Raw genomic sequence first — 26,663 nt, 5'->3', positions numbered from 1 at the left:
AACTGTTCCTCTGGAGATACAACTCACCACTATAACTGTTCCTCTGTCTGGAGATACAACTCACCACTATAACTGTTCCTCTGGAGATACAACTCACCACTATAACTGTTCCCCTGGAGATACAACTCACCACTATAACTGTTCCTCTGGAGATACAACTCACCACTATAACTGTTCCTCTGGAGATACAACTCACCACTATAACTGTTCCTCTGGTGATACAACTCACCACTATAACTGTTCCTCTGGTGATACAACTCACCACTATAACTGTTCCTCTGGTGATACAACTCACCACTATAACTGTCCCTCTGGAGATACAACTCACCACTATAACTGTTCCTCTGTCTGGAGATACAACTCACCACTATAACTGTTCCTCTGGAGATACAACTCACCACTATAACTGTTCCTCTGTTTGGAGATACAACTCACCACTATAACTGTTCCTCTGTCTGGAGATACAACTCACCACTATAACTGTTCCTCTGTCTGGAGATACAACTCACCACTATAACTGTTCCTCTGTCTGGAGATACAACTCACCACTATAACTGTTCCTCTGGAGATACAACTCACCACTATAACTGTTCCTCTGGAGATACAACTCACCACTATAACTGTTCCTCTGGAGATACAACTCACCACTATAACTGTTCCTCTGGAGATACAACTCACCACTATAACTGTTCCTCTGTCTGGAGATACACCTCACCACTATAACTGTTCCCCTGGAGATACAACTCACCACTATAACTGTTCCTCTGGAGATACAACTCACCACTATAACTGGTCCTCTGTCTGGAGATACAACTCACCACTATAACTGTTCCTCTGGAGATACAACTCACCACTATAACTGTTCCTCTGTCTGGAGATACAACTCACCACTATAACTGTTCCTCTGGAGATACAACTCACCGCTATAACTGTTCCTCTGGAGATACAACTCACCGCTATAACTGTGACAGAGATGGAGCATGAATTTTCCACAATCATGTTCATTGATACTCCCGTCTGAGTAGGGTCTGCTCTGTTCTACATTTTGTGAGTTGAGACATAAAAAGGGTATCGTTACAAAGGTTAAGTTCTCTATTACAGTAAAATAATGTTTCAATGTGTTTCGGTGTCCATATGACATGTTTACGTCGGACCAAACCTCAACAGCAAATAGCGATTTGAAACTGCTTGTTGTCAATGAGGAAGATGTGATCTTTCGTCTCTTTGTAGTTGTGAGTGGCAGGGGGAAGGGCTTGGTGTCTGTGGAGTGGGAAGGTGCACAGTGCACACAGCACAGAAGGAGGAGGAGCTTAGTGTCTGGAGTGGGAAGGTGCACAGTGCACACAGCACAGAAGGAGGAGGAGCTTAGTGTCTGTGGAGTGGGAAGGTGCACAGTGCACACAGTACAGAAGGAGGAGGAGCTTAGTGTCTGGAGTGGGAAGGTGCACAGTGCACACAGCACAGAAGGAGGAGGAGCTTAGTGTCTGGAGTGGGAAGGTGCACAGTGCACACAGCACAGAAGGAGGAGGAGCTTAGTGTCTAGAGTGGGAAGGTGCACAGTGCACACAGCACAGAAGGAGGAGGAGCTTAGTGTCTGGAGTGGGAAGGTGCACAGTGCACACAGCACAGAAGGAGGAGGAGCTTAGTGTCTGGAGTGGGAAGGTGCACAGTGCACACAGCACAGAAGGAGGAGGAGCTTAGTGTCTGGAGTGGGAAGGAGACGAGACCAAAAAGACACAAACGCTCAAAAACTGAACAAAAATAAAAACCTTGATTCTTGCGATACAGGCTTTTGGATCATTGTGCAAAGAAGTGAATTCAAATTAATCTAATTAATTTGATATATTGCCCAGCCCTAGGCCTTTGCCCTCACAATAGCTGGTGTGCATTTTGCGTGCGCGCCGCTCAATATCTCAAAGCCATATCAAATATATATTATACCTACAAAATGCTGAGACCCTCCTCTCCTCGACAGGGACAAGGGGACGAAGCTTCCAAAGCTGTGTTTTTTTACACAATTGCATTTTGAAATGTTATACAATGAGAACACATTTTTCCCTTTGAGCGCATGGGTGGAGAGGAGAGTGGCTCACTCATCACAGCAGCAGGCCCCAGCGAGGGCACAGGCACAGGGGCAAGGCAGACACTTTAATTTCAGGAATCATGAGCACTTCACTTGTTTGTAGGCACCATTTCCATTGTTTTACAATCTAACTGATGACAGAGTGAGAGTCAGAGCAGGACTCTTTGCTGATTCAGCGTATGACTTTGAATGTGAGTTTGCGTGACCTCGAAAACCAGGTCGGCGTTGTCCACTGATCAGCTAAAGGATCATTATAGACTAGAATAACAGAGAAATTAACAGGCCAATGGGCCACCGGCCATGTCATCTTTTTCATTGTTTATTTTTATTTTTTTTACCATTTTTATTTTTGTGTATGTCAATTTTGACCAACCCACCCAACAAGAAAATGGTCCAGCCCATCTGGCATTTGCCAGAACTGCCAGATGGCCAATCCGCACCCGCAAACAACACCCACCTGGAACTTTAGGCAGGCAAATGCTCAAAGTATTTGATAGATTGCACATAGTTTTTTGTTGTTGTTTGTTTATTTTTCAGGGACCATGAACAACATGCAATTGCACCAGATTTAGCTAGATAGCACATATTGTTTTAAATCTTTAGTCCCCTTCTTGAGTGGGACTTGGCAGGTAGCCTAGTGGTTAGAGTTTTGGGCAAGTAACCAGAAGGTTGCTAGATCAAATCCCCAAGCTGACAAGGTAAAAATCTTTCATTTTACCCCTGAACACGGCAGTTAACCCACTGTTCCTAGGCTGTCATTGTAAATAAGAATTTGTTATAACTTCACTGTAGTTAAATATTTTAAAAAATTTGTTTAACCCAGGTTGGATGTGCTGTGTACTGAACATACATGGGTTATTGTTTAAATACTGTACTAGGCTAACCCTAGCCTACAAGATTAACCTGTGCCTCAGTTGACATAGCATTACATAGTAAATAAACACCGTGCTGTGAAGCAAATCCCACCTCTCAATCCCCCGATTGGATTATCCCACCTTTGTTGTTAAAAATAAATATAGCACCAGTTCCGCTAGCATCCACAAGTCTGAAAGGACCATCAACTAAATGCCAGTCATTTAATTGCCAGTGCATCAACATTTATTTGAAGAAATCACTGGTTTTCTTAGCTCCTAAATAGTTTTCTAGGTTTGCAAAACTTGCTGTTGCAGATGGTTTGGTAGTCATGCTATATATTGCGTCGTTCGTGTGGTTTGGGGTTTGGGCATCCCCGGCTGCATAGCATCAAGTGGTGCGCAGGAGTGGAGCATAAATGATCAGCAAAACTTCCAACCTGGCAACCTTCTTCACTTCTGCCGGTGAGAGAGAAGTCGCTTCCATCAGCGGGTATGGTACTTGTGGAATTTTGATCCAACTGGACATCATACAAGCCATTTAGGATAATCGAAACAACACTATATATTTTTGTTATATTCGTTTGAGAAAAAAAACAACTTTCCCCGACCATTTGCCGATGCATGATGAAGATTGGGGAAAGGAATCAAATTGCAGATATTTAGGCGCCCCGAAGTCAAACTAACAATTATAGCCTGTCATCGAATGGGAATAAAGCAGTGAAAATGGCAACTGTTGCTTTTGAGGGAACTTCGCTCATGAACATGTTTGTACAAAACTGTTGGGTTGTTGGCACACAGCGAATAATCAGTCACCGCGGAGAGGAAGAATTCATTGAAGTCCGGACCGAATTGTCGGACAGGAGCATTCTCTATTTGCACAGAACGGACCGCGATCTTGGAAGCCTTCTAAAGAGACTCATGGATGCTTTCCCAGAGGATAGAGCAACTCCTACACAGTCAGCGCTCCTAGATGGTAGGTAGCCCGTTATAAATACATGACCCATGTTAAACAACTCACAGAATCAGAACTACATTATTCTATGTCTTATGTGGATGAAATGTTGAATAGGCCATTTCATGTGGAAATAAGCCTAAAATGTACAGGCCCACAATAATAATTAAAAGTACAGACTACATTGATGGATACTGTCATGTGAAGGTGTACAAACCTAGTTTATATAAAAACACCAATATGACATGTCGTTCTTACATGGACAAACTCTTGCAAAAACATATTACAAATGCATAATTGAAAGCCTATACAAATTGTAAACCTATAGTCTACAGTATAAATACAGTATTTAAAATAACTTGACTGTATTTATATTCTGAAATACTTTAAAATACGACTTGTATTGAAATAGTTCCTGTCTATGTTTTTCCCCACAAGGACTTGTGCGAATAAGAAACGCTGCAGAGGCCAATGATATTGAGATTCGATTGCAGGAGGTGGAAAAACTACTCAGGAGGGTCGTAATCTTGCCAATTAAGGTAGAGTGGCCTATAGTTATTTACATCTAGCAATGCATATCAATATACAGTTATGACTCTTCATAATAGCTCTCTGGCTATTTCAACAGGCCACTAGTTGACGTGGTATTAAATATTACAGTGTCGACCCATATGACAATTTATGTGTCTCCTTCAAGACTGTTGGAAAAGCATTCCAAGTGAAGCTGGTTGAGAGAATGCCAATAGTGTGCAAAGCTGTCATCAAGGCAAAGGGTGGCTACTTTGAAGAATCTCAAATCTCAAATATATTTAGATTTATTTAACACTTTTTTTTGGTAACTACATGATTCTGTATGTGTTATTTCATAGTTTTGATGTCCTCACCATTATTCTACAATGTAGAAAATAGTAAAAATAAAGAATGAGTAGGTGTGTCCACAATTTTGACTGGTACTGTATCTTATACTTATCCCTTCTGAGGTTGAATAATATTGCTTATGAAGTCATTTATTTCTTGGCCTTGAAAGGGTCACCCAATGTACTTGGGCTGAATTCCCTGAAAATGTTTCACCTAGACGGGGTGAAGCTGGGGTGATTCCTTACATCCTCTCTCCTCGCCTCCTCAAAACTTCAGAGAGAAGCTAGGAGAGCATTGGAGGAGATTTTCTCCTGGGTTATTTTCTTCCAACACTCTCCTCCTTTCCTTAGAGAAGGTGACGAGGAGAGAGGAAACAAGCAATCGAGGAAAATACTTTTTTGAGATTCACCCGAGGTAGTTGTGTTCCACTCTCATCTTCAACCTTTTGGTCAACAGTATTCACGGTCAGAAGCAGTGCTCACGTTCTTTGAGCAATCTCCGCTGGACCTGATGATAAGAGAAAACAACATCAACAACATGGAGCCGTACTACCAGAGTCCAGTAACAATATCAGGTCTGAATGTATCTACCAATTTATTCAATGACCATGTTTCACTGCAAACAAGTGTCTGTTTTTATTGTTTAGCTAATTTCACAGTCCACATTCCAGTTTCTGGAGGGCAAAACGAATGTGCTGCGTAATTAAAGCAACATCAAGTGCACCGAGGAAAAAATATAAATGCAACATGCAACAATTTCAAAGATTTTACTGAGTTAAAGTTCTAAAAAAGGAAATCAGTCAATTAAAAGAAATACATTAGGCCGTAATCTATGGATTTCACATGACTGGGCAGGGTTGTAGTCAAGGGTGGGCCTTGGAGGGCATAGGCCCACCCACTTGGCAGCCAGGCCCAGCCAATCAAAATTAGTTTTTAACCACAAATAGGCTTCATTACAGACAGAAATACTCCTCAGCACCCCTCCTCAGACGATCCCGCTGGTGAAGAAGTCGGATGTGGAGGTCCTGACGTGGTTACACGTGGTCTGCGGTTGTGAAGCCGGTTGGATGTACTGCCAAATTCTCTAAAACAACGTTGGAGGCAGCTTATGTTAGAGAAATGAACATTAAATTATCCGGCAACAGCTCTGGTGGACATTCCTGCAGTCAGAATTCCAATTGCACACTCCCTCGAGACGTGAGACGTGGCATTGTGTTGTGTAAAAAACATTACATTTTAAAAGTGGCCTTTTATTGTCCCCAGTACAAGGTGCACCTGTGTAATGATCATGCTGTTTAATCAGCTTCTTGATATGTTACACCTGTCAGGTGGATGGATTATCTTGGCAAAGGAAAAATGCTCACTTAACAAGGATGTAAACAAATTTGTGAACAAAATTTGAGAGAAACAAGCTTTTTCTGCATATGGAACATTTCTGGGGATATTTTCTTTGTAGCTCATGAAACATGGGACTTTACATCTTGCATTTTATATTTTTGTTCAGTGTAGTTTAATTGACAACTTACTATGAGGAGCTGCACTCTCGCGACTTCAGTTGAAATATCTACAATCAAGCCTGACAAAGCCAATGAAATCCATGTCTATCTGGAAGCCCCGCCTTGCACAGGTGATACGTGTGAGGCTGAGATTAATATTCTTCAATTATTCCATTCTTCACCTAGGTGTGAATGGGAACGATACGCGCTACTGAAAACAAACAACTGGAAAATGAGACTTTCTTATGTTGCGCCAAACTAAACTGTCCCATAGTGGTAAAGCGTACTCACCCCCTGGACATTATGTGCTGAAGGTTGTACTTGGTCCTAATCACAAACAATTAGTTATTCTTCAATTTGCAATGTTTTAGATGGCTAAGAAAACAACTGAAACGGTTTTGGCTAAGCCAGGTTCGGGGGTTGAGATCATGCCCCCAGGTCATACGTTTATGGCTAAGCCGGGTTCGGGGTTGAGATCATGCCCCCAGGTCATACATTTATGGCTAAGCCGGGTTCGGGGTTGAGATCATGCCCCCAGGTCAAACGGTTATGGCTAAGCCGGGTTCGGGGTTGAGATCATGCCCCCAGGTCATACAGTTATAGCTTTTCTCTGAAAGATCCTCACCATCTAGTTTGTCTTGGTTTGTAACACGCTCAGGCGGCCCTCGACTCGAACCAGTCCGTGTCCTCACCATCTAGTTTGTCTTGGTTTGGAACACGCTCAGGCGGCCCTATCGACTCGAACCAGTCCGTGTGTGCATTGCCATGTATTGCGTACAAACTCTCTGGAAAGACGTGTAGCATCCTTGAGGAAGCTTGGAATTACCGATGGCTACTTTCCTATCCCGGATGCCGGTACCTCGGCTGCCTCTCTTGCCAGACTTGTTGATGAGGGGTCCGGTCCCACATCTGTGATCTGGTCCTACATGAACTTTCGAGACCGGGCTAGCTAAACGAGCTAGCTATTACTAGCCAAGGCGAGCTAGCTATTACTAGCTATTTTTGCGTCACCACGGTGGAGTTTCTTGTAGCTCTCTCATTTAGGATACGTATCATTAAGTCGCTTGGTTATTCTTAACAGACCGTGCTATTGGCTAGCATGCTTAAGGGAGTGAAGGAAACGGGGTTTGCGTGAACCCCCGATGAAGAAGCAGCCCCCCTGAGCACTTGGAAGGGCTAACCCTCGGAGCGAGGGGACTTGGCACGGGTCTGAGTGACTCGTGCACCCCTCTGCAAAAACATTACTGTGATAACACCTGGGTCTTGTTCAGTAGGCACAAAACAAAAGAGAACCTTTTGAAACGAAGGAGGTGCCACAGGAAATGCTACAACAAAGATTTTAGTCGTTTGTTGCAAAGCGCTTCGCTGCGGTGTACCCTACTGAACATGACCCAGTACTGTACATTATCAGAATATTATCAAACTTGTGCCTTTTTGCTTTACAGATATCATGAGGTGCAATGGATTTTGTCTGGCTAACACAGAGACCATTTTCTATGACTACAGTGCACCACAGGATAGACATAGAGCCCTGTCAGTGTCCACATGTACAGAGTCTGCGGGTTTTGGGTGAGTTTTCAGCGTCCTTTCTTTCGTCATTCAACTTACTCATTTTATTTCATACTGTGTGTAAATCACTCTGAAATTTTCCCTAGTGGACAGTCATGTTTATTGTATCTTACCTCGTATTTTACCTCATGCTACTATCCATTGTGATGACATAGTCTTGGTTGTGGTTTAGAAAATGATGATACATATATCATGTTCTCTTTAAAGCGTTAGTTCACTTAAAATAAAGTTATCTTTTTTTGACTCAATTCTTTTAGACAGTTGCCCTATGAGCAAAAGACATTGAAAATACACATTTTTTTGGTTGAAAAGGTAATCTTTTTGGTTTTTAATGTCTTCGGCTCACTGGGTCATTATTTAGCTAATAACGTCCAGCATTTCCTGGTTAGCATTTTCAGAGCATGTATCAATGCTAATGGAAATGGATGGACTCAGGTAGCGGTACACTCAAAAGCACGGGGAAAGAGCATCCACTTTCCCTCGCTCCACATGTCTTTCCCCATGCTTATGAGTACACCGATAGCGGGGTCTATCCGTTTCCATTAACGTTGCTTTGCTTCAAATATTCTAGTCTTGGGATGCTGGACATTGCTAAAAAAAAAAACTGTTGAAATGACTTTACAACTGTCAGGTGGTTCATCCAAAGTCGTAAAGAAATGTCTACGTTTAAGGTGAACTTCCTCTTTAATGAAAGGCAGATTGCACTGCATTTTTCATTATCATGATGATGTGGCCGGTGACACTTTGCTTCTTTAAAGTCCAATATCTTGAAAACTTGACTGTTGACATGCAAAACATTTCGGTATCAACAGTGGACGAATGAAAAAGGAAAAAAAAATACGTATTATCGTTTTTCACTCTTCCCTTTGTCTTTTTTACTATTTTCTGTTTCTTTGTCTCACATAGAACAAGTCACCAGCCATCAACATGCCTGCAACTTTCTTACACTACATTTTCCAATGCCTTGTCTTTGGAGTATTTTCATATTTTTCCATCGTTTTTCAGGTACGATACCCAATCTGGGTTTAAGGAGACCCTGGACATCGTTGAGACAGCATCAACGGATGGCAGTGCCGAAGACCAAGAAACGTCTTTCCCTAATCTGACGTACTACCAACTGCTGACCTACGAGACTGATATTCTGGAATGAACCACAGTGGTAGACATATTGTTTGGTTCTCACTTGTTTTCACCTACACTTTCACTGGTCCGGTCCAAATGATGTAGGTTACAGACAGGGTTGGGGAGTAACTGATTACAGTAGTCTGTTATGTGTAATCTGATTACCCCCCCCCCCCCCCAAAAAAAAAAAAAAAAACTGTACCTGTAACAAGTTACGTTACCAGCAAAAATATTGTAATCGGATTACATATATTTTCGGAAAAACTACATGATTACTTTTAAATTCAGAAATGATGTTTGCAAAAAAATACATTGTGAGACCTTTCTGTTTTCTCAATGACATTCAATTCAGCATAAAAAAGGTGCAAGTTTAAGTTTGTTCCACCTGAGTGAGTTTGACCACAAGACCACTATGACGACTCACCAATGTGTTTGATGAATCCTTTTTGTCTTCTAATGCCTCTTAATAAGAGGAAAGTAACTGAAAGTAATCAGATTACATTAATGAGTTTGAGTAATCCAAAGGTTACGTTACTGATAACAATTTTGGACAGGTACAGTAATTTTGGCCATATAGTGTAACTAGTAACTGTAACAGATTACATTTAGAAAGTAACCTACCCAACCCCTGGTTACAGACTGATGCTGCTAGACTCACTGATTCGGTCTACATTATGTAGGTTACAGACTGTTGCTACTAGATTCAAATGGTTTCACATTCGTGCCACGATGATAGAGTAAAAATACTCGTTCTTCAAACTTACTAACCAATTATACTAACTCTTAACAAGATATTAACTGACTTGCCTAGTTTAAATAAAATAAATCAATACAAAATATATTGCATTGCAGTGAGAACTGGTGTCATTCTCTTCCAGGTTAAATCACTAGATGTGTTTTCCCACATGCAGGGAAAAGGTTCGCTCAACTTATTCTAGGGTTTCACATCCTGGAATTTGCCATGTTAAAGTTTTGTTGATAAATACTGGTTGGGGATGGATCAGAGGGATATAGCACAGAAAGTGAGTGGTGGGGCAATGTGTAGTCTGTGGGCGGCAGCACTACCACCAGACCAGACCCCACCACATTTCCATGGATCTCTACCCCTATCGCATATCTTGTTGGAGCCCACATTGCCGTAGGATTAAATCTGACGTCATAATGCACAGTGAGAAAAAGAGTACATAAAAGAGAATAAGTAAGTAAATTGTGTACCTCGTGCCTGAATGGGGCCCACATTGGAATTGGTTCCACAGTCTAGAATGTAAGCTGCACAACACTGCCATCTATTGGCCAATAAGGATAAAGCACATTCCAGATATGGTGCAGTTCTTTGGGTGCATCTCGATAGTGTCTTTCTCCTCGTCTCCTCTCCTTCATCTGCGTTGATCTGGTGGTCTAGAGTTTTGATCTGTAACAAACTGGTGAAAGGAACATAGTGAAGCCTATACTAGGTCCAATCCAGTTCTTTACCTAGTCCAATCCAGTTCTTTACCCAGTCCAATCCAGTTCTTTACCCAGTCCAAACCTAGTCCAATCCAGTTCTTTTCCTGGTCCAATCCAGTTCTTTACCTAGTCCAATCCAGTTCTTTACCTAGTCCAATCCAGTTCTTTACCCAGTCCAATCCAGTTCTTTACCCAGTCCAATCCAGTTCTTTACAACAGCTAGTCCAATCCAATTATTTATCTAGTCCATTCCAGTTCTTTTTCAACAGCTAGTCCAATCCAAATTTTTATTCAGTCCAATCCAGTTCTTTATGACAGCTAGTCACATCCAGTTCTTTACGACAGCTAGTCCAATCCAGTTCTTTACCTAGTCCAATCCAGTTCTTTACGCCAGCTAGTCCAATCCAGTTCTTTACGCCAGCTAGTCCAATCCAGTTCATTACGCCAGCTAGTCCAAACCAGTTCTTTACGCCAGCTAGTCCAATCCAGTTCTTTACGCCAGCTAGTCCAATCCAGTTCATTACCTAATCCAATCCAGTTCTTTACGCCAGCTAGTCCAATCCAGTTCATTACAAAGTCCAATCCAGTTCGTTACATAAATCCAATCTAGTTCTTTAAGTAAATCCAATCTAGTTATTTACGTAAATCCAATCCAGTTCTTTGTGCCAGTCCAATAGTTATTTACGACCAGTCCAATACAGTTATTTTACACCAGTGTAAATGAAGAAAAGTAGAGAAAGACATTTTAGACTATTCAAATCAAATGTCATTGTATTTGTCACATACACCATTTACAGCAAGTGTAAAAGGTGCAGTGAAATACTTGTATGCTAGCTCACTCAACATTGCAGTACAATAATCAATATCAAAATGAGTTGATTTTCATCTTGCATCCGTTGGTTTCCTGATCATTTTGCAATTGAGTTAATATCATACCATCTAATTCCTTTATTAGAGTAAAAGTGCAGTATTTTGGTTTAAGAGTTATGAAAAGATTGGCCCTAATGTCTCGATCGTCAATGATGGAAAAGGTAAACAAGGAACTGGTATTCATTTATTGACCGGATGTTTTGTTGGCTTTTAACATTAAAAGATACTACCCACCACTGCGACCTGTACACTCTCGTTGGCTGGCCCTCGCTTCATACTCGTCGCCAAACCCACTGTTTCCAGGTCATCTACAAGACCCTGCTAGGTAAAGTCCCCCCTTATCTCAGCTCGCTGGTCACCATAGCAGCACCTACCTGTAGCACGCGCTCCAGCAGGTATATCTCTCTAGCCACCCCCAAAACCAATTCTTCCTTTGGACGCCTCTCCTTCCAGTTCTCTGCTGCCAATGACTGGAACGAACTACAAAAATCTCTGAAACTGGAAACACCTATCTCCCTCACTAGCTTTAAGCACCAGCTGTCAGAGCAGCTCATAGATTACTGCACCTGTACATAACCCATCTACAATTTAGCCCAAACAACTACCTCTTTACCTACTGTATTTATTTATTAATTTATTTTGCTCCTTTGCACCCCATTATTTCTGTCTCTACTTTGCACTTTCTTCCACTGCAAACCAACCATTCCAGTGTTTTTTTTTCAGCTTTTATTTTACTTACTGTGTTGTACTCACTTCGCCTCCATGGCCTTTTTATATTTTTATTTATCTATACATATATCTGTTTGCCTTCACCTCCCTTATCTCACCTCACTTGCTCACATTGTATATAGACTTATTTTTTTATTTTTTTTCTCACTGTATTATTGACTATATGTTTGTTTTACTCCATGTGTAACTATGTGTTGTTGTATGTGTCGAACTGCTTTGCTTTATCTTGGCCAGGTCGCAATTGTAAATGAGAACGTGTTCTCAATTTGCCTACCTGGTTAAATAAAGGTTAAATAAATAAAATAAATAAATAATGTAAATGTTTTATAATCCACTAAAAATAAAGAGTGTAATGTAATGGCTTGAATTTACTTCCGTATGTTCACGGTGTGGAATGAAGTGGTCAAGGGGGTCAGGCCTTTGACTCATCAGCTACATGAAGCTGTAGTTAAATCATGAACTATTGAGGTAAATCACTAATGTAAGTCTCAATTGACTTTAAAAAGTGCCAAGTACCCCTGTGTAGATACCTCAAGGCATATATTAACAAATACACTATTGTTTATGAAGGGCTAATACTTATCTCAATGATACCAAAGAAAATATTCAAAGGTTCTTCATCGAAGATCAGTATGGAAGTGTCCTCACTGTGAACTAGCTATAGGATACATTCATAAATCATTCAACTAGTACATAGAAGAAGAAAAAAATAACAGGCCTATTTGAACAATCCTAAAGTAAAGAGCTTAAAGTTCAACAGATGAGCATTTTGTGAAAGTGCAATATGCTCTGTGGCCTATTAGTATAGTAGTATTTAAAAATTGTTTCTATAAAGTATTGCCAAATGTGTCTATCCTTAATGATGGGAAGGTAGTAAAAAAATAAAAATAAAGTAGTCGTTAAATGTTTGTTTTTTAACCTGATCTGATCTTGGCTTTTAATGTTAATGTTGTATAATCTACTGAAAATAAAGATTAAAATGTTAAGAGTTCAGGTCAGTAAACGTTGCTGGGAAGGGAGAGCTAATAGACCTGTTTATACACAGCGGTCGGAAAATGAACACCCTGTTCTAAATTGTAGCCTGCTTCCGTATTGATTAGACACATTACAAGCACTCAACCGATCCATTGCTGGGATTTTGAGGACAAAAAAAAAGTAGCTTTCCTCTCAGAGCCTTCGAAAGACCCCAGAAACGCAGACCAGTGACATGTTGTTACAATTTACAATTGTAATGACCCTATAGAGTTTTTTTTGTTATTTTTGTAAGGTTTCTTTATTTAATTTTTTTACAATACAATAACCTACACATACAAACGACAGCATACAAACATCCACAACATCTCCCCTGCCCAGACCCACCTGCTCACACCCCCATCTCCATCCACAACATCTCCCCTGCCCAGACCCACCTGCTCACACCCCCATCTCCATCCACAACATCTCCCCTGCCCAGACCCACCTGCTCACACACCCATCTCCATCCACAACATCTCCCCTGCCCAGACCCACCTGCTCACACACCCATCTCCATCCACAACATCTCCCCTGCCCAGACCCACCTGCTCACACACCCATCTCCATCCACAACATCTCCCCTGCCCAGACCCACCTGCTCACCCCCCCATCTCCATCCACAACATCTCCCCTGCCCAGACCCACCTGCTCACACCCCCATCTCCATCCACAACATCTCCCCTGCCCAGACCCACCTGCTCACACCCCCATCTCCATCCACAACATCTCCCCTGCCCAGACCCACCTGCTCACCCCCCCATCTCCATCCACAACATCTCCCCTGCCCAGACCCACCTGCTCACACCCCCATCTCCATCCACAACATCTCCCCTGCCCAGACCCACCTGCTCAGCCCCCCATCTCCATCCACAACATCTCCCCTGCCCAGACCCACCTGCTCACACACCCATCTCCATCCACAACATCTCCCCTGCCCAGACCCACCTGCTCACACCCCCATCTCCATCCACAACATCTCCCCTGCCCAGACCCACCTGCTCACACCCCCATCTCCATCCACAACATCTCCCCTGCCCAGACCCACCTGTTCACACCCCCACCTCCATCCACAACATCTCCCCTGCCCAGACCCACCTGCTCACTCCCCCATCTCCATCCACAACATCTCCCCTGCCCAGACCCACCTGCTCACACCCCCATCTCCATCGCCCGAATCACTGCACCATGTTGTTTCTCTCTGTCGCCCACGCAACTAGAACATTTAGATAGTAAAGCATGTTATTTTTCCATTGTGTTAACAGTGGGGGTTTGGTTGATTTCTAGTTTTTAAGTATATACTTCAGAATGTATTCACACCACCTCATTTTCCCCCATTTTCTTTTGTTGTGTTACAGCCTGCATTTAAAATGGCCTGCACACAATACCCCATAATGTCAAAGTGGAATGATGTTTTTTCATCTGTTTTTAAACAAATTCATTCAAAATTAAAAGCTGAAATGTCTTGAGTCAATAAGTATTCAACCCCATTTCTTATGGCAAGCCTACTGTAAATAAGTTCAGGAGTAAAATATTTGCTTAACAAGTCAGATAATAAGTAACATGGACTCTCTCTATGTGCAATAATAGTGTTTAACATGATTTTTAATGACTACCTCATCTCTGTACCCCACACATACAATTATCTGTAAGGTCCCCCAACCAAGCAATGCATTTCAAACACAGATTCAACCACAAAGACCAGGGAGGTTTTCCAATGCCTCTCAAACAAGGGCACCTATTGGTTAATGTTTTTTTTTTTAAACAGACAATGAATATCTGTTTGACCATGGTGAAGTTATTAATTACACTTTGGATGGTGCATCAATGCACCTACCCACGACAAATATACAGGCGTAATTCCTAACTCAGTTGCTGGAGAGGAAGGAAATCGCTCAGGGATTTCACCGTGAGGCCAATGTCTGTGATAGGAGGAAACTGAGGATGGATCAACAACATTGTAGTTACTCCACAATACTAACCTAAATGAGAGTGAATTGAAGGAAGCCCGTACAGAATACAAATATTCCAAAACATTAAAGTAATACTGCATGAAAGCTATTCACTTTTTGTCCTGAATACAAAGTGTTATGTTTGGGGCAAATCCAATACAACACATTACAGCGTGCCACTCTCAATATTTTCAAGCATAATGTTGGCTGCATCATGTTATGTGTATACTTGTAATCGTTATGGACTGGGGAGTTTATTTGGATACAAATAGAGCTAAGCACAGGCAAAATCCTAGAGGAAAACCTGGTTTCGTCTGCTTTCCACCAGACAACGGGAGATGACAATTATATGTAAGGTCCAACACCTACTTTGGCCGCCTTTCCTTCCAGTTCTCTGCTGCCAATGACTGGAACGAATTGCAAACATCGCTGAAGCTGGAGACTTATATTTCCCTCACTAACTTCAAACATCAGCTATCTGAGCTGCTAACCGATCGCTGCAGCTGTACATAGTCCATCTGTAAATAGCCCATCCAATCTACCTACCTCTTATTTACCTTTCTGCTCTTTTGCACACCAGTATTTCTACTTGCACATCATCATCTGCACATCTATCACTCCAGTGTTAATTTGCTAAATTGTAATCACTTCGCTACTATGGCCTATTTATTGCCTTACCTCCTCACGCCATTTGCACACACTGTATATAGACTTTCTTTTTTCTATTGTGTTATTGACTGAACGCTTGTTTATTCCATGTGTAACTCTGTGTTGTTGTTTGTGTCGCACTGCTTTGCTTTATCTTGACCAGGTCGCAGTTGTAAATGAGAACTTGTTCTCAACTAGCCTACCTGGTTAAATAAAGGTGAAATAAAAAAAATATTTAAAAATTGAATTCACCTTTCAGTAGGACAATAACCTAAAACACAAAATAATATACTTCATCCATTTTGAATTTGGGCTGTAAACAACAAAATGTGGAATAAGTCAAGGGGTATGAATACATTCTGAAGGCTCTGTACGTTTTCTCAAGATGATTGACGAGAAAAGTATCGTCCAACTCATCGGGTATCTCACTGCTACTACTCATATAGAGCACAGCACAGGGGCGGCAGGTAGCCTAGTGGTTAGCGTGTTGGGCCAGTAACCGAAAAGTTGCTGGTGCCAATCCCTGAGCTGCCAAGATGAAAAAATATCTTGTTCTGCCCCTGAACATAGCAGTTAACCCACTGTTTCCCGGTAGGATGTCATTGTAAATAAGAATTTGTTCTTAACTGACTTGCCTAGTAAAATAAAAATATGAAAATGGACAGATCAAAAGTAAATTCCCAGAAGGCATGGATTGTTTAACCATAGTTCATTTTACACTTAAGACATGACTCTGCTGAATTTGTGAATTTTGTCTCTTGTGTAATACATTCTATACATTTGTTTATACTGGATTAATCGTACATTTTCATTAACTGTAATTTAGTTAGTTATGTTCCATCATTCCTTCCATCTTATGCCAATATCAGTTATTTTTAAGTCTTGGTTCCAATAGTTTATATATTTTTTCTAAGAATTGTCAGTTGGATATGGTCTCTGCAAAGTTGTGTGTACAGTGCCTTCGGAAAATATTCAGACCCTTTGACTTTTTCCGAATGTTGTTACGTTAAAGCCCTATTCTAAATTGAACAAAATATTATTTTTGTCATAGCAATCTACACATAATACCTCATTATGACAAAGCGAGAACTGGCTTTTAGAAGTTTTTGCAAATGTATAAAAAAACAAAAACAGAAATACCTTATTTACATAAGTATTCAGACCCTTTGCTATGAGACTCGAAATTGAGCTCAGGTGCATCCTGTTTCTATTGATCTATTGTTTCTATTCTACAACTTAATTGGAGTCCACCTGTGGTAAATTCAATTGAATTGACATGATTTGGAAAGGCACACACCTGTCTATATAAGGTCCCATAGTTGACATTGCATGTCAGATCAAAAACCAAGCCATGATGTTGAATGAATAGCCAGATAACCCCGAGACAGGATTGTGTCGAGGCACAGATCTGGGGAAGGGTACAAAACAATTCTGTAGCATTGAAGGTCCTCAAGAACACAGTGGCCTGAAGTTTGGAACCACCAAGACTCTTCTTAGAGTTGGCTGCTAGACCGAACTGAGCAATCGTAGGAGAAGGACCTTGGTCAGGGAGGTGACCAAGAACCTGATGGTCACTCTTACAGAGCTCCCGAGTTCCTCTGTGGAGGTGAGAGAACATTCCAGAAGGACCACCTTCCCTGCAGCACTCCACCAATCAAGCCTTTATGGTAGAGTGGCCAGACACTCTACCATAACACTGGCCAGACACTCTACCACATGACAGCTAGCTTGGAGTTTGCCAAAAGACACCTAAAGACTCTCAGACCATGAGAAACAATATCCTCTGATTTGATGAAGCCAAGATTGAACTCTTTGACCTGAATGCCAAGTGTTACGTCTGAGGAAACCTGGCACCATCCCTACGGTAAAGCATGGTGGTGGCAGCATCATGTTGTGGGGATGTTTTTCAGTGGCAGGGACTGGGAGATTAGTCAGGATAGAATGGAGCAAAGATGAACGGAGCAAAGTACAGAACGGTCCTTGATGAAAACCTGCTCAGGACCTCAGACTGGGGGAAAGGTTCACTTTCCAGCAGGACAACGACCCTAAGCATACAGCCAAGACAACGCAGGAGTGGCTTTGGGACAAGTCTCTGAATGTCCCTTAGTGGCCCAGCCAGAGACTGGACTTGAACCCGAAGTAACATCTCTGGAGAGACCTGAAAATAGCTGTGCAGCAACACTCCCCATCCAACCTGACAGAGCTTGAGAGGATCTGCAGAGAGGAATGGGAGAAACTCCCCAAATACAGTTGTGTCAAGCTTGTAGCATCATACCCAAAAAGACTTGAGGCTGTAATTGGTGCCAAAGGTGATTCAACAAAGTACTGATTAAAGAGTCTGAATACTTAAGAAACTGTGAAAATTTCAGTTTTAAAATTTGTATACATTTTCAAACATTTCTAAAAAGCTGTTTTTCCTTTGTCATTATACGATATTGTGATGTCATTATGCGGTATTGTGATGTCATTATGGGGTATTGTGTGTAGATTGATGAGGGGAAAAAAATATTTAATCAATTTTAGAATAATTCTGTAACGTAACAAAATGTGGAAAAAGTCAAGGGGTCTGAATACTTTCCAAATGCACTGCATCTTACCTATCATATGAACATCCTTTTCTGACTCAAGTAGAATTCCCTCAAGATTGCTCTGATGTCCAAAATATTTCAAAATCAACATTTCTTGATATGAAACTTTTAATTTGAAGTTGAAAATATCTCATTTACATTGGTCAGTCCAAAATTGCTTTTGAACTCTGTAATGAAAATGCCTTTTGTTTCTATGCCTTTAGTTTTCCATGTGGACCAATTCATCTGTGAATTCTGAAAAGCTGTCCAAGGATTGTTCCATAGTGTCGTGTTTTTAGGGAGTGAAATTGATTATTGTAAAATATATTTCATTGTCTTCCACAGTGTTAGTGTTCTTAACTATGAATATAAACTCAGCAAAAAAATAAATGTCCCTTTTTCAGGACCCTGTCTTTCAAAGATAATTCGTAAAAATCCAAATAAATTCACAGATCTGCATTGTAAAGGGTGTCAACATGTTTCCCATGCTTGTTCAATGAACCATAAACAATGAATGAACATGCACCTGTGGAACGGTCGCTAAGACACTAACAGCTTACAGACGGTAGGCAATTAAGGTCACAGTTATGAAAACGTAGGACACTAAAGAGGTCTTTCTACTGACTCTGAAAAATACCAAAAGAAAGATGCCCAGGGTCCCTGCTCATCTGCGAGAACGTGCCTTAGGCATGCAGCAAGGAGCCATGAGGACTGCAGATGTGACCAGGGCAATAAATTGCAATGTCCTCGCAGGATCGGTATATCTAAACATCACACCTGCGGGACAGGTACAGAATGGCAACAACAACTGCCTTTATACCAGGAACGCACAATCCCTCCATTAGTACTCAGACTTAGGCTGAGAGAGGCTGGACTGAGGGCTTGTAGGCCTGTTGTAAGGCAGGTCCTCACCAGACATCACCAGCAACAACGTTGCCTATGGGCACAAACCCACCATTGCTGGACCAGACAGGACTGGCAAAAAGTGCTCTTCACTGACGAGTCGTGGTTTTGTCTCACCAGGAGTGATGGTCTGATTCGCATTTATCGTCAAAGGAATGAGCGTAACACCGAGGCCTGTACTCTGGAGCGGGATCGATTTGTAGGTGGATGGTCCGTCATGGTCTGGGGCTCTGTGTCACAGCATCATCGGACTGAGCTTGTTGTCATTGCAGGCAATCTCAATGCTGTGCGTTACAGGGAAGCCATCCTCATGTGGTACCCTTCTTGCAGGCGCATCCTGACATGACCCTCCAGCATGACAAGCCACCAGCCATACTGCTCATTCTGTGTCTGATTTCCTGCAAGACAGGAATATCAGTGTTCTGCCATGGCCAGCGAAGAGCCCGGATCTCAATCCCATTGAGCACGTCCGGGACCTGTTGGATGAGGGCGAGGGCTAGGGCCATTCCTCCCAGAAATGTCCAGGAACTTGCAGGTGCCTTGGTGGAAGAGTGGGGTAACATCTCTTAGCAAGAACTGGCAAATCTGATGCAGTCCATGAGGAGGAGATGCATTGCAGTACTTAATGCAGCTGGTGGCCACACCAGATACTGACTGTTACTTTTGATTTTGACCCCCCTTTGTTCAGGGACACATTATTCAATTTCTGTTAGTCACATGTCTGTGGAATTGTTCAGTTTATGTCTCAGTTGTTGAATCTTGTTATGTTCATACAAATATTTCCACAAGTTAAGTTTGCTGAAAATAAACGCAGTTGACAGTGAGAGGACGTTTCTTTTTTTGCTGAGTATATTAATGTTCTTAGCGCTATCCTTTGAAAATAGACACGTGAAAAGATTCTCAGGATAAGCACTCGCATCTTCAAATATGTATCCATTGTTCCTCTTTAGTGCATTTAACTATATGTCTCGAGTAAAAGCCTTGAGTGGTGAGTTGATACAATTCCATGTCTGGAAGGTTAAAACCCCCCTCAGACTTAGGGAGATGTAAAACTTTCCTTTTTATTCTATGAGTTTTATTTGCCCATATAAAGTCTGTTATGACCGAGTGTACTTTTTTACAGTATGTCTTCGGATGGGGTAATTGGTATTACCCAGAATAAATATAAAAACCTTCGGAGCCATGCCATTCTGAAGAGGTTTGTTTATTCTACCTGTAAGATTCATGGGAAGATTGTTCCATTTGATTAAATCTGCTTTCATATTGTTGAGTAATGGGATAAAAGTATCTATATATATTTGTTTTTTGTTGTCACTTATTAAGCATCCTAAGTATTTTATATGTTCGTGGTCCACTTAAAGGATTGCTGTAGATCATGAGTTATTCTTTTTCTTTTTCCTATTGTCATGATTTGATTTTTTTCTCCTCAAAATTTTAGGGTATTCAGTAACGAGTGCGCTGAGAGTCGGGAAGCAAGTTCAGGGACTGAGTGTTTTAATAAATAAACGTAACTCAATACAAACAAGAAAACGTGAACAACACACAGCCATGACACGAAAACATAAACAATGTCGCCTGTGGAAGGAACCAAAGGGAGTGACAAATATAGGGCAGGTAATCAAGGAAGTGATGGAGTCCAGCTGAGTCTGATGACGCTCAGGTGTGTGTAACGATGGTGACAGGTGTGTGCCATAATGAGCAGCCTGGTGACCTAGAGGCAGGGAGTGGGAGCACATGTGAAAATATTCCGAAATTATTTTTAGCAATGGGGGTGCGAGTTTTCAGTATTGGTCAGGTATATCAGGAGATCATCTGCGAATAAGTTTAGCTTATATTCATGTTTACCAATACTGATACCTGTTACGTTTGGGTCCTGTCTAATTCTTTCTGCAAGCGGTTCAATTGCCAGTTCAAATATGAGGGGGGAGAGAGGACATCCCTGTCTTGTGCCCCTTTCTTAAGCAATTTCATCAGATACTGTATTATTTGTGTATTTTTTTTTTGCATTAGATCATGCATATACAATTTTTTAAAAATCTAATCTCATGCAGTATCTCAACCATTCCTTTTTCTTTATGAATGGAATGGAAAAGCCTACTGACCAATCACTAGAAGAAAAGCCAGTACATAACAGACCACGGCTGTGTGTGAATGGGGTTATATTGCATTTATTAGGGATGGTCCACCCAAATTACATATTTGTTTTCTTACCCTGTAAGCAGAACATGGACAAGGAGAGAACACAACTATGCATCGGTTTTTGAAATGTAATGTGTCATTTTGTAATGTGGGTAAACTATACCTTTAAATATGTCAATGAGGTTTTTCTTTCATTGATGAATCGCCACCACCAACACAATACAACCGAGACAACCAGTGCCAACCAGAGTATGAAAATAGAGCAGTCTGGAGTCTGGTCAATAACAGTCTAGAAAATCTCCCATCAGTATATATAGAGCTGATGTGGGTTTGGGGACCGTACTGTATGCAGTAGGCGGAGGGAAGAGGAATCACTGAGAAATGAGCTGCAGGACTTTACTTATGATTTTATTCCCTTTGAGGTTGAATTGAATTAATTGAGATAAACTGCTCTAAACTGAACTAAACTGTTTGTCCAGGAAGGACATCGTCATCACTGTTTTGCATTGTCTACTTTGTCTACCCTTTTCAGATAAAGGCAGGAAACTTTTATTGGGATAGTTCACTGAAAAAGTCTGGAGATGGAAAATCATTCGACCAGAAAAGGGGCCTTTTGCTCACCGGGGGAGCTCAACTGCACAAGGGTTTTTAAGGAGCACCTCTCAACCCTTCCAGGAACTATAAACTTGATCATGTGCTCGGCCACGGGCCAACCCACCGGCCCTTCCACCCGGTGCCACCGCATCCCTTCCCCACCGTGGATGTTCCTGACCACGCGCACTACATCATCGGCTCGGTCATCCTCATGGTGTGCAACATGGGCGTGCTGGGTAATGCTCTGGTCATCTATGTCTTCTGTCGCAGCCGCACCCTCCATACACCGGGCAACCTGTTTGTGGTCAACCTGGCCGTGGCTGACTTCCTCATGTCGCTTACCCAGTCCCCCGTCTTCTTTGTGGCCTCGCTGCACCGCCGCTGGGTGTTTGGCGAGCGCGCCTGTGAGCTCTACGCGTTCTGTGGCGCCCTCTTCGGCATGTGCTCCATGATGACGCTGACAGCCATCGCCGTTGACCGCTGCCTGGCCATCATCCGATCGCTGGCCTCGCTGGCCAGCATGAGCCGGCGGCGGGCCATAGTCATGTTGATAGCCTGTTGGGTCTGGAGCCTGGGGTGGAGCCTGCCGCCGTTCTTTGGCTGGAGCGCCTATGTGCCCGAGGTCCTGCAGACGTCATACAGCTGGGACTACACCACCTTCAACCCATCGGTGCGTGCCTACACCATCATCCTCATCACCTTCGTCTTCTTCATCCCACTGGGGGTGATTGGCGGCTGCTACATAGCCATCTTCCGCACCATCTGCCGGGCAGGCCGAGATGTGCGGTGGCTGGACTGCGGCAAGAAGTACAAGGTGTACGAGCGGCTTCGCGGTGAGTGGCGCATGTCCAAAGTGGCACTGGTGGTCATCCTACTCTTCGTCGTGTCTTGGTCACCCTACTCACTGGTGGCGCTGGTCGCCATGGCAGGCTATGCCCACCTGCTGACGCCCTACATGAACTCAGTGCCCGCCGTCATCACCAAGGCCTCGGCCATCCACAACCCCATCATCCTGCGGTTACGAAACCTCTACCTGTCCCAGACCTGCTGTTTTCAACTCTTAATGATCGGCTATGAAAAGCCAACTGAGATTTATGCCTGATTATTATTTGACCATGCTTGTCATTTATGAACATTTTGAAAATCTTGGCTCTCTCTAATTTTCTCCTTCTCTCTTTCTTTCTCTCGGAGGACCTGAGCCCTAGGACCATACGTCGGGACTACCGGCCGTGGTGACTCCTTGCTGTCCCCAGTCCGCCTGGCCTTGCTGCTATTCCAGTTTCAACTTTTCTGCCTGCGGTTATGGAACCCCTACCTGTCCCAGACCTGCTGTTTTCAACTCTTAATGATCGGCTATGAAAAGCCAACTGAGATTTATTCCTGATTATTATTTGACCATGCTTGTCATTTATGAACATTTTGAAAATCTTGGCTCTCTCTAATTTTCTCCTTCTCTCTTTCTTTCTCTCGGAGGACCTGGGCCCTGGGACCATGCGTCGGGACTGCCGCCCGTGGTGACTCCTTGCTGTCCCCAGTCTGCCTGGCCTTGCTGCTATTCCAGTTTCAGCTGTTCTGCCTGCGGTTATGGAACCGCCACCTGTCCCAGACCTGTTGTTTTTCAACTCTTAATGATCAGCTATGAAAAGCCAACTGAAAATTATTCATGATTATTATTTGACCATGCTTGTCACTTATGAACATTTTTGAACATCTTGGCATAGTTCTGTTATAATCTCCACCCGGCACAGCCAGAAGAGGACTGGCCACCCCTCATAGCCTGGTTCCTCTCTAGGTTTCTTCCTAGGTTTTGGCCTTTCTAGGGAGTTTTTCCTAGCCACCGTGCTTCTACACCTGCATTACTAGCTGTTTGGGGTTTTAGGCTGGGTTTCTGTACAGCACTTCGAGATATTAGCTGATGTACGAAGGGCTATATAAAATAAAATTGATTGATTGATTGATCTACGCCATCACGCACCCCAAGTACCGCATTGCAATCGCCAGCTACGTGCCCATGCTATGCTCGCTGCTGCGTGTGGGTGACAAGGACCTGCTTTCATCCTTCAGCTCCATCAGTGGTGCTTCCCTTGGCTCTCGATGGCCCACCTTCACCAGACAGTGCTCCCTAGCCATGGGTGTGGGTGCGGGAACGGGCATGGTTGTTGCGGCATGTGCCAACGAACACTGGGGCAAGAGCCGCCTCTCGTCGGCCTCCGACACTGACTCGTGCTGGATGGAGAGCAAGGCCGACAGCTCCAGCGTTAACTCACTGCCCTATCTCCACGGAGATCTCCACAGATACGGCCATCGCCAATCAGCAGTCAGCAGGCGTGGTCGCCGGGCAGAAAGTGAGAGTGTTGTCTGACAGCCTCAGGGTTAGCAGCATTTCAAGCACCTTAATGGTGTTTGCAGGAGATGTGCCCGATGCAGGCCCATCTGATGGTAAAGATCTCCTGCTCCCTGGCAACTGAATTTAGGCTCTTTTTCAATCTGATGGTAAAGATTAGGGGTGTGCCGACATGGCCATACTCGTATTAGTAATCGTTTATGCCTAAATAGATGTTGACAAAATATCTCCCTGCACATTCATAGACCATACAAGCGTCAGACTATGAGCTGCAGAGGAGTGTGTCTGTGTTTGACCTGTGTCTGTCTTCAATTTGCAGCGGGCAGATAAGTTTGCTATCAGTCAGAATTCTCGTCGACGTTTCATATTTTTCAATATTGTCGCCCCAACTTGTTAGATATTATGCACATTGATAGATTGATAGCAAACGTCCTTAGCATTTAATTTATCATAGTAGCAGGCTAACAGGAGGCAGCAGCAGACCGAAAAAATAGAAGTGAAAGTGATCGGGTGAAATTCTGAAGCGAGTGGACAGAGAAATACAGCTTCACTCTATCCAATCAGAGTAGCAGGATCAAAGTACAACCCGCCCTTCCCTTGATAGACAGGCAAACTAGCCAGTTGAGTTATTTAGACCATGTAGCACTTCTTTTGACTCATTGACATGAAAAATATCCGTCCCGACGCCCGAAAATGTTTTTTTTTCCCGATCATGGTTAATTACAAAAAATACTCGGCTCATAATCGTTTCCAGAAAATTGCCCATATTCGTTACGATACTCGTTTTGTCCGACTACTCGGTACACTCCTGCTCCGTGTTAACTGATCATCGGCTCGTTTTCAATCTGATGGTAAAGATGTCCTGCTTCCTGGTAACTGAATTTAGGCTCTTTTTCAATTGTCTAACAAGTTTATCTTCTCCTCACCTCCTCTCATTGTATTGATCTGAAAGAACTGTTTCGGATAAAAGCCAGACAATGAGGATCTTCCAGTATATTGTTTTCCCCTGTCAAGTCTTTCCCAAATCAAGGGAAGGGAATGAGGAGGGGGCAGATCACGTGGCCAGGTGAGCCTTTGTTCTTATTCACTCACCTGCCCACGTGCAGGCTCTAACCTGAAGAAATGTTTACTGAGATTCATACATGCTGATTTTCAAGCATTTTCAAGTTTTGACCCAGCTAGTTGGGTTGAGTGAATAGTATAATAATCTGTATAGCACATTTTTTCATAGGCTGTGTAGTTATTCTTAAGGCCGAGGTAAATAAACCGCAATCCCACATCATTGTCACTTAGCCCCATACTATATACAATATAGCATTTGCATTATGTATTGTGTAGATATATATATATATATATATTGCTTGTTTATTGCCTGTTTTTAATATGTCACTTTTAGGCATTTGTAAAGCTGCTGTCTTGGCAAGGTCTCCATTGAAAGAGAGTATTCCTCTCAAGGGACTTCCTGATTTAAATAAAGGTTAAATAAATAAATACTATATTTTACCACAGGTTTAACTAAATTATTCTGTATTTCTTATAGGCCCATGGACTGTATTTCAAATATAACAAACATCCAGAATGATTATTGTGAAATAAATTGTATTTTTAGGTGTTTTCTTAACAATTTGCATATTTTATCATTGCTAGTTTTGTCATTAAACTCAAGCCTAAATTCTATGGTGTAAAGTACTTAAGTAAAAATACTTTAACTACTTAAGTCGTACTACTTAAGTCGTTTTTTGGGAGGTATCTGTACTTTACTATTTTTATTTTTGACAATTTGTACTTTTACTTCACTACATTCCTAAACAAAATAATATACTTTTTACTCCATACATTTTCCCTGACACCCAAAAGTCCTCCTTACATTTTGAATGCTTAGCAGAACATCCCTGGTCATCTTTACTGCCTCTGATCTGGGGACTCACTAAACACACGTGCTTCATTTGTAAATTGGAATGCGCCCCTGGCTATCAATACATGAAAAAATATATATAATAATAATAATAATAATTGTGCCATCTGGTTTGCTTAATAATATTTATTTTAAATTATTTATACTTTTGATACTTAAGTATATTTTAGCAATTACATTTACTTTTGATATTTAAGTATATTTAAAGCAAATATGGCTGTGCCAGAAGGCGTAGATGACCAGAGCGTTACCCATGATGCACAACATGAGGATGACGGAGCCGGTGATTTAGAGCGCATGTCAAATGTATATTTTTTTCTGTAATTGTGTGGTGAACATTAGACTGCTATAAAATGTTTTCAATCTAAATATTTATTGAAAAAGTATGTGTTCTTTTAAATATGTTTAGTTTTATTTCAATGGTAGTTTTCAGAAAGCTATTTCAAATAAATTACAATGCCTACATTTCAATAAAGAGAGAAAACGTATCATTCTTTGTGTCACAGCTCCATATCCAAATGCAGCAGGGTGGGCAAGGTTGTACAACAGTTCATTTTTGCACCCACTTACTGTAGGCCTACATCACATTACAAGTAAGTCTTGGTGCGAAAG

At 42.1% G+C, this 26,663-nt stretch overlaps 3 protein-coding genes across 3 annotated transcripts; all 3 read left to right on the top strand.

The window, feature by feature from the left end:
• The first annotated feature begins 3,115 nt into the window (after positions 1 to 3,115).
• LOC129845598 (PX domain-containing protein 1-like) lies at positions 3,116 to 9,772 on the top strand. The gene is made up of 5 exons (XM_055913457.1): positions 3,116 to 3,910; positions 4,328 to 4,428; positions 5,204 to 5,321; positions 7,688 to 7,811; positions 8,817 to 9,772. The coding sequence occupies exons 1-5, from the start codon at positions 3,661 to 3,663 to the stop codon at positions 8,959 to 8,961; spliced, it is 738 nt and encodes a 245-aa protein (XP_055769432.1). The 5' UTR covers positions 3,116 to 3,660; the 3' UTR covers positions 8,962 to 9,772.
• A 322-nt stretch (positions 9,773 to 10,094) lies between these two features.
• On the top strand, positions 10,095 to 14,209 carry LOC129845597 (uncharacterized). The gene is made up of 2 exons (XM_055913456.1): positions 10,095 to 10,101; positions 13,332 to 14,209. The coding sequence occupies exons 1-2, from the start codon at positions 10,095 to 10,097 to the stop codon at positions 14,207 to 14,209; spliced, it is 885 nt and encodes a 294-aa protein (XP_055769431.1).
• Positions 14,210 to 21,779: 7,570 nt separating this feature from the next.
• On the top strand, positions 21,780 to 26,497 carry LOC129845600 (melanopsin-like). The gene is given in 4 exon segments (XM_055913460.1): positions 21,780 to 21,866; positions 21,869 to 22,801; positions 23,750 to 24,063; positions 24,065 to 26,497. Coding segments are annotated over 4 exon segments (1,530 nt in total). The 3' UTR covers positions 24,261 to 26,497.
• The last annotated feature ends 166 nt before the right edge of the window (positions 26,498 to 26,663 follow it).

This window comes from Salvelinus fontinalis, unplaced genomic scaffold, assembly GCF_029448725.1.
Source record: "Salvelinus fontinalis isolate EN_2023a unplaced genomic scaffold, ASM2944872v1 scaffold_0327, whole genome shotgun sequence".
In the NCBI taxonomy this organism is placed as follows: domain Eukaryota; kingdom Metazoa; phylum Chordata; class Actinopteri; order Salmoniformes; family Salmonidae; genus Salvelinus; species Salvelinus fontinalis.
The sequence above is the reverse complement of the archived record's forward strand: the minus strand, read 5'-3'. Positions and strand labels throughout refer to the sequence as shown.

Coding starts and splice junctions, on each gene's coding strand:
- LOC129845598 (XM_055913457.1), top strand. CDS start 3,661: ATGGCAACTGTTGCTTTTGAGGGAACTTCGCTCATGAACATGTTTGTA. Junction 3,911..4,327: donor ACAGTCAGCGCTCCTAGATG/GTAGGTAGCCCG, acceptor TTTCCCCACAAG/GACTTGTGCGAATAAGAAAC. Junction 4,429..5,203: donor TCGTAATCTTGCCAATTAAG/GTAGAGTGGCCT, acceptor TTTGGTCAACAG/TATTCACGGTCAGAAGCAGT.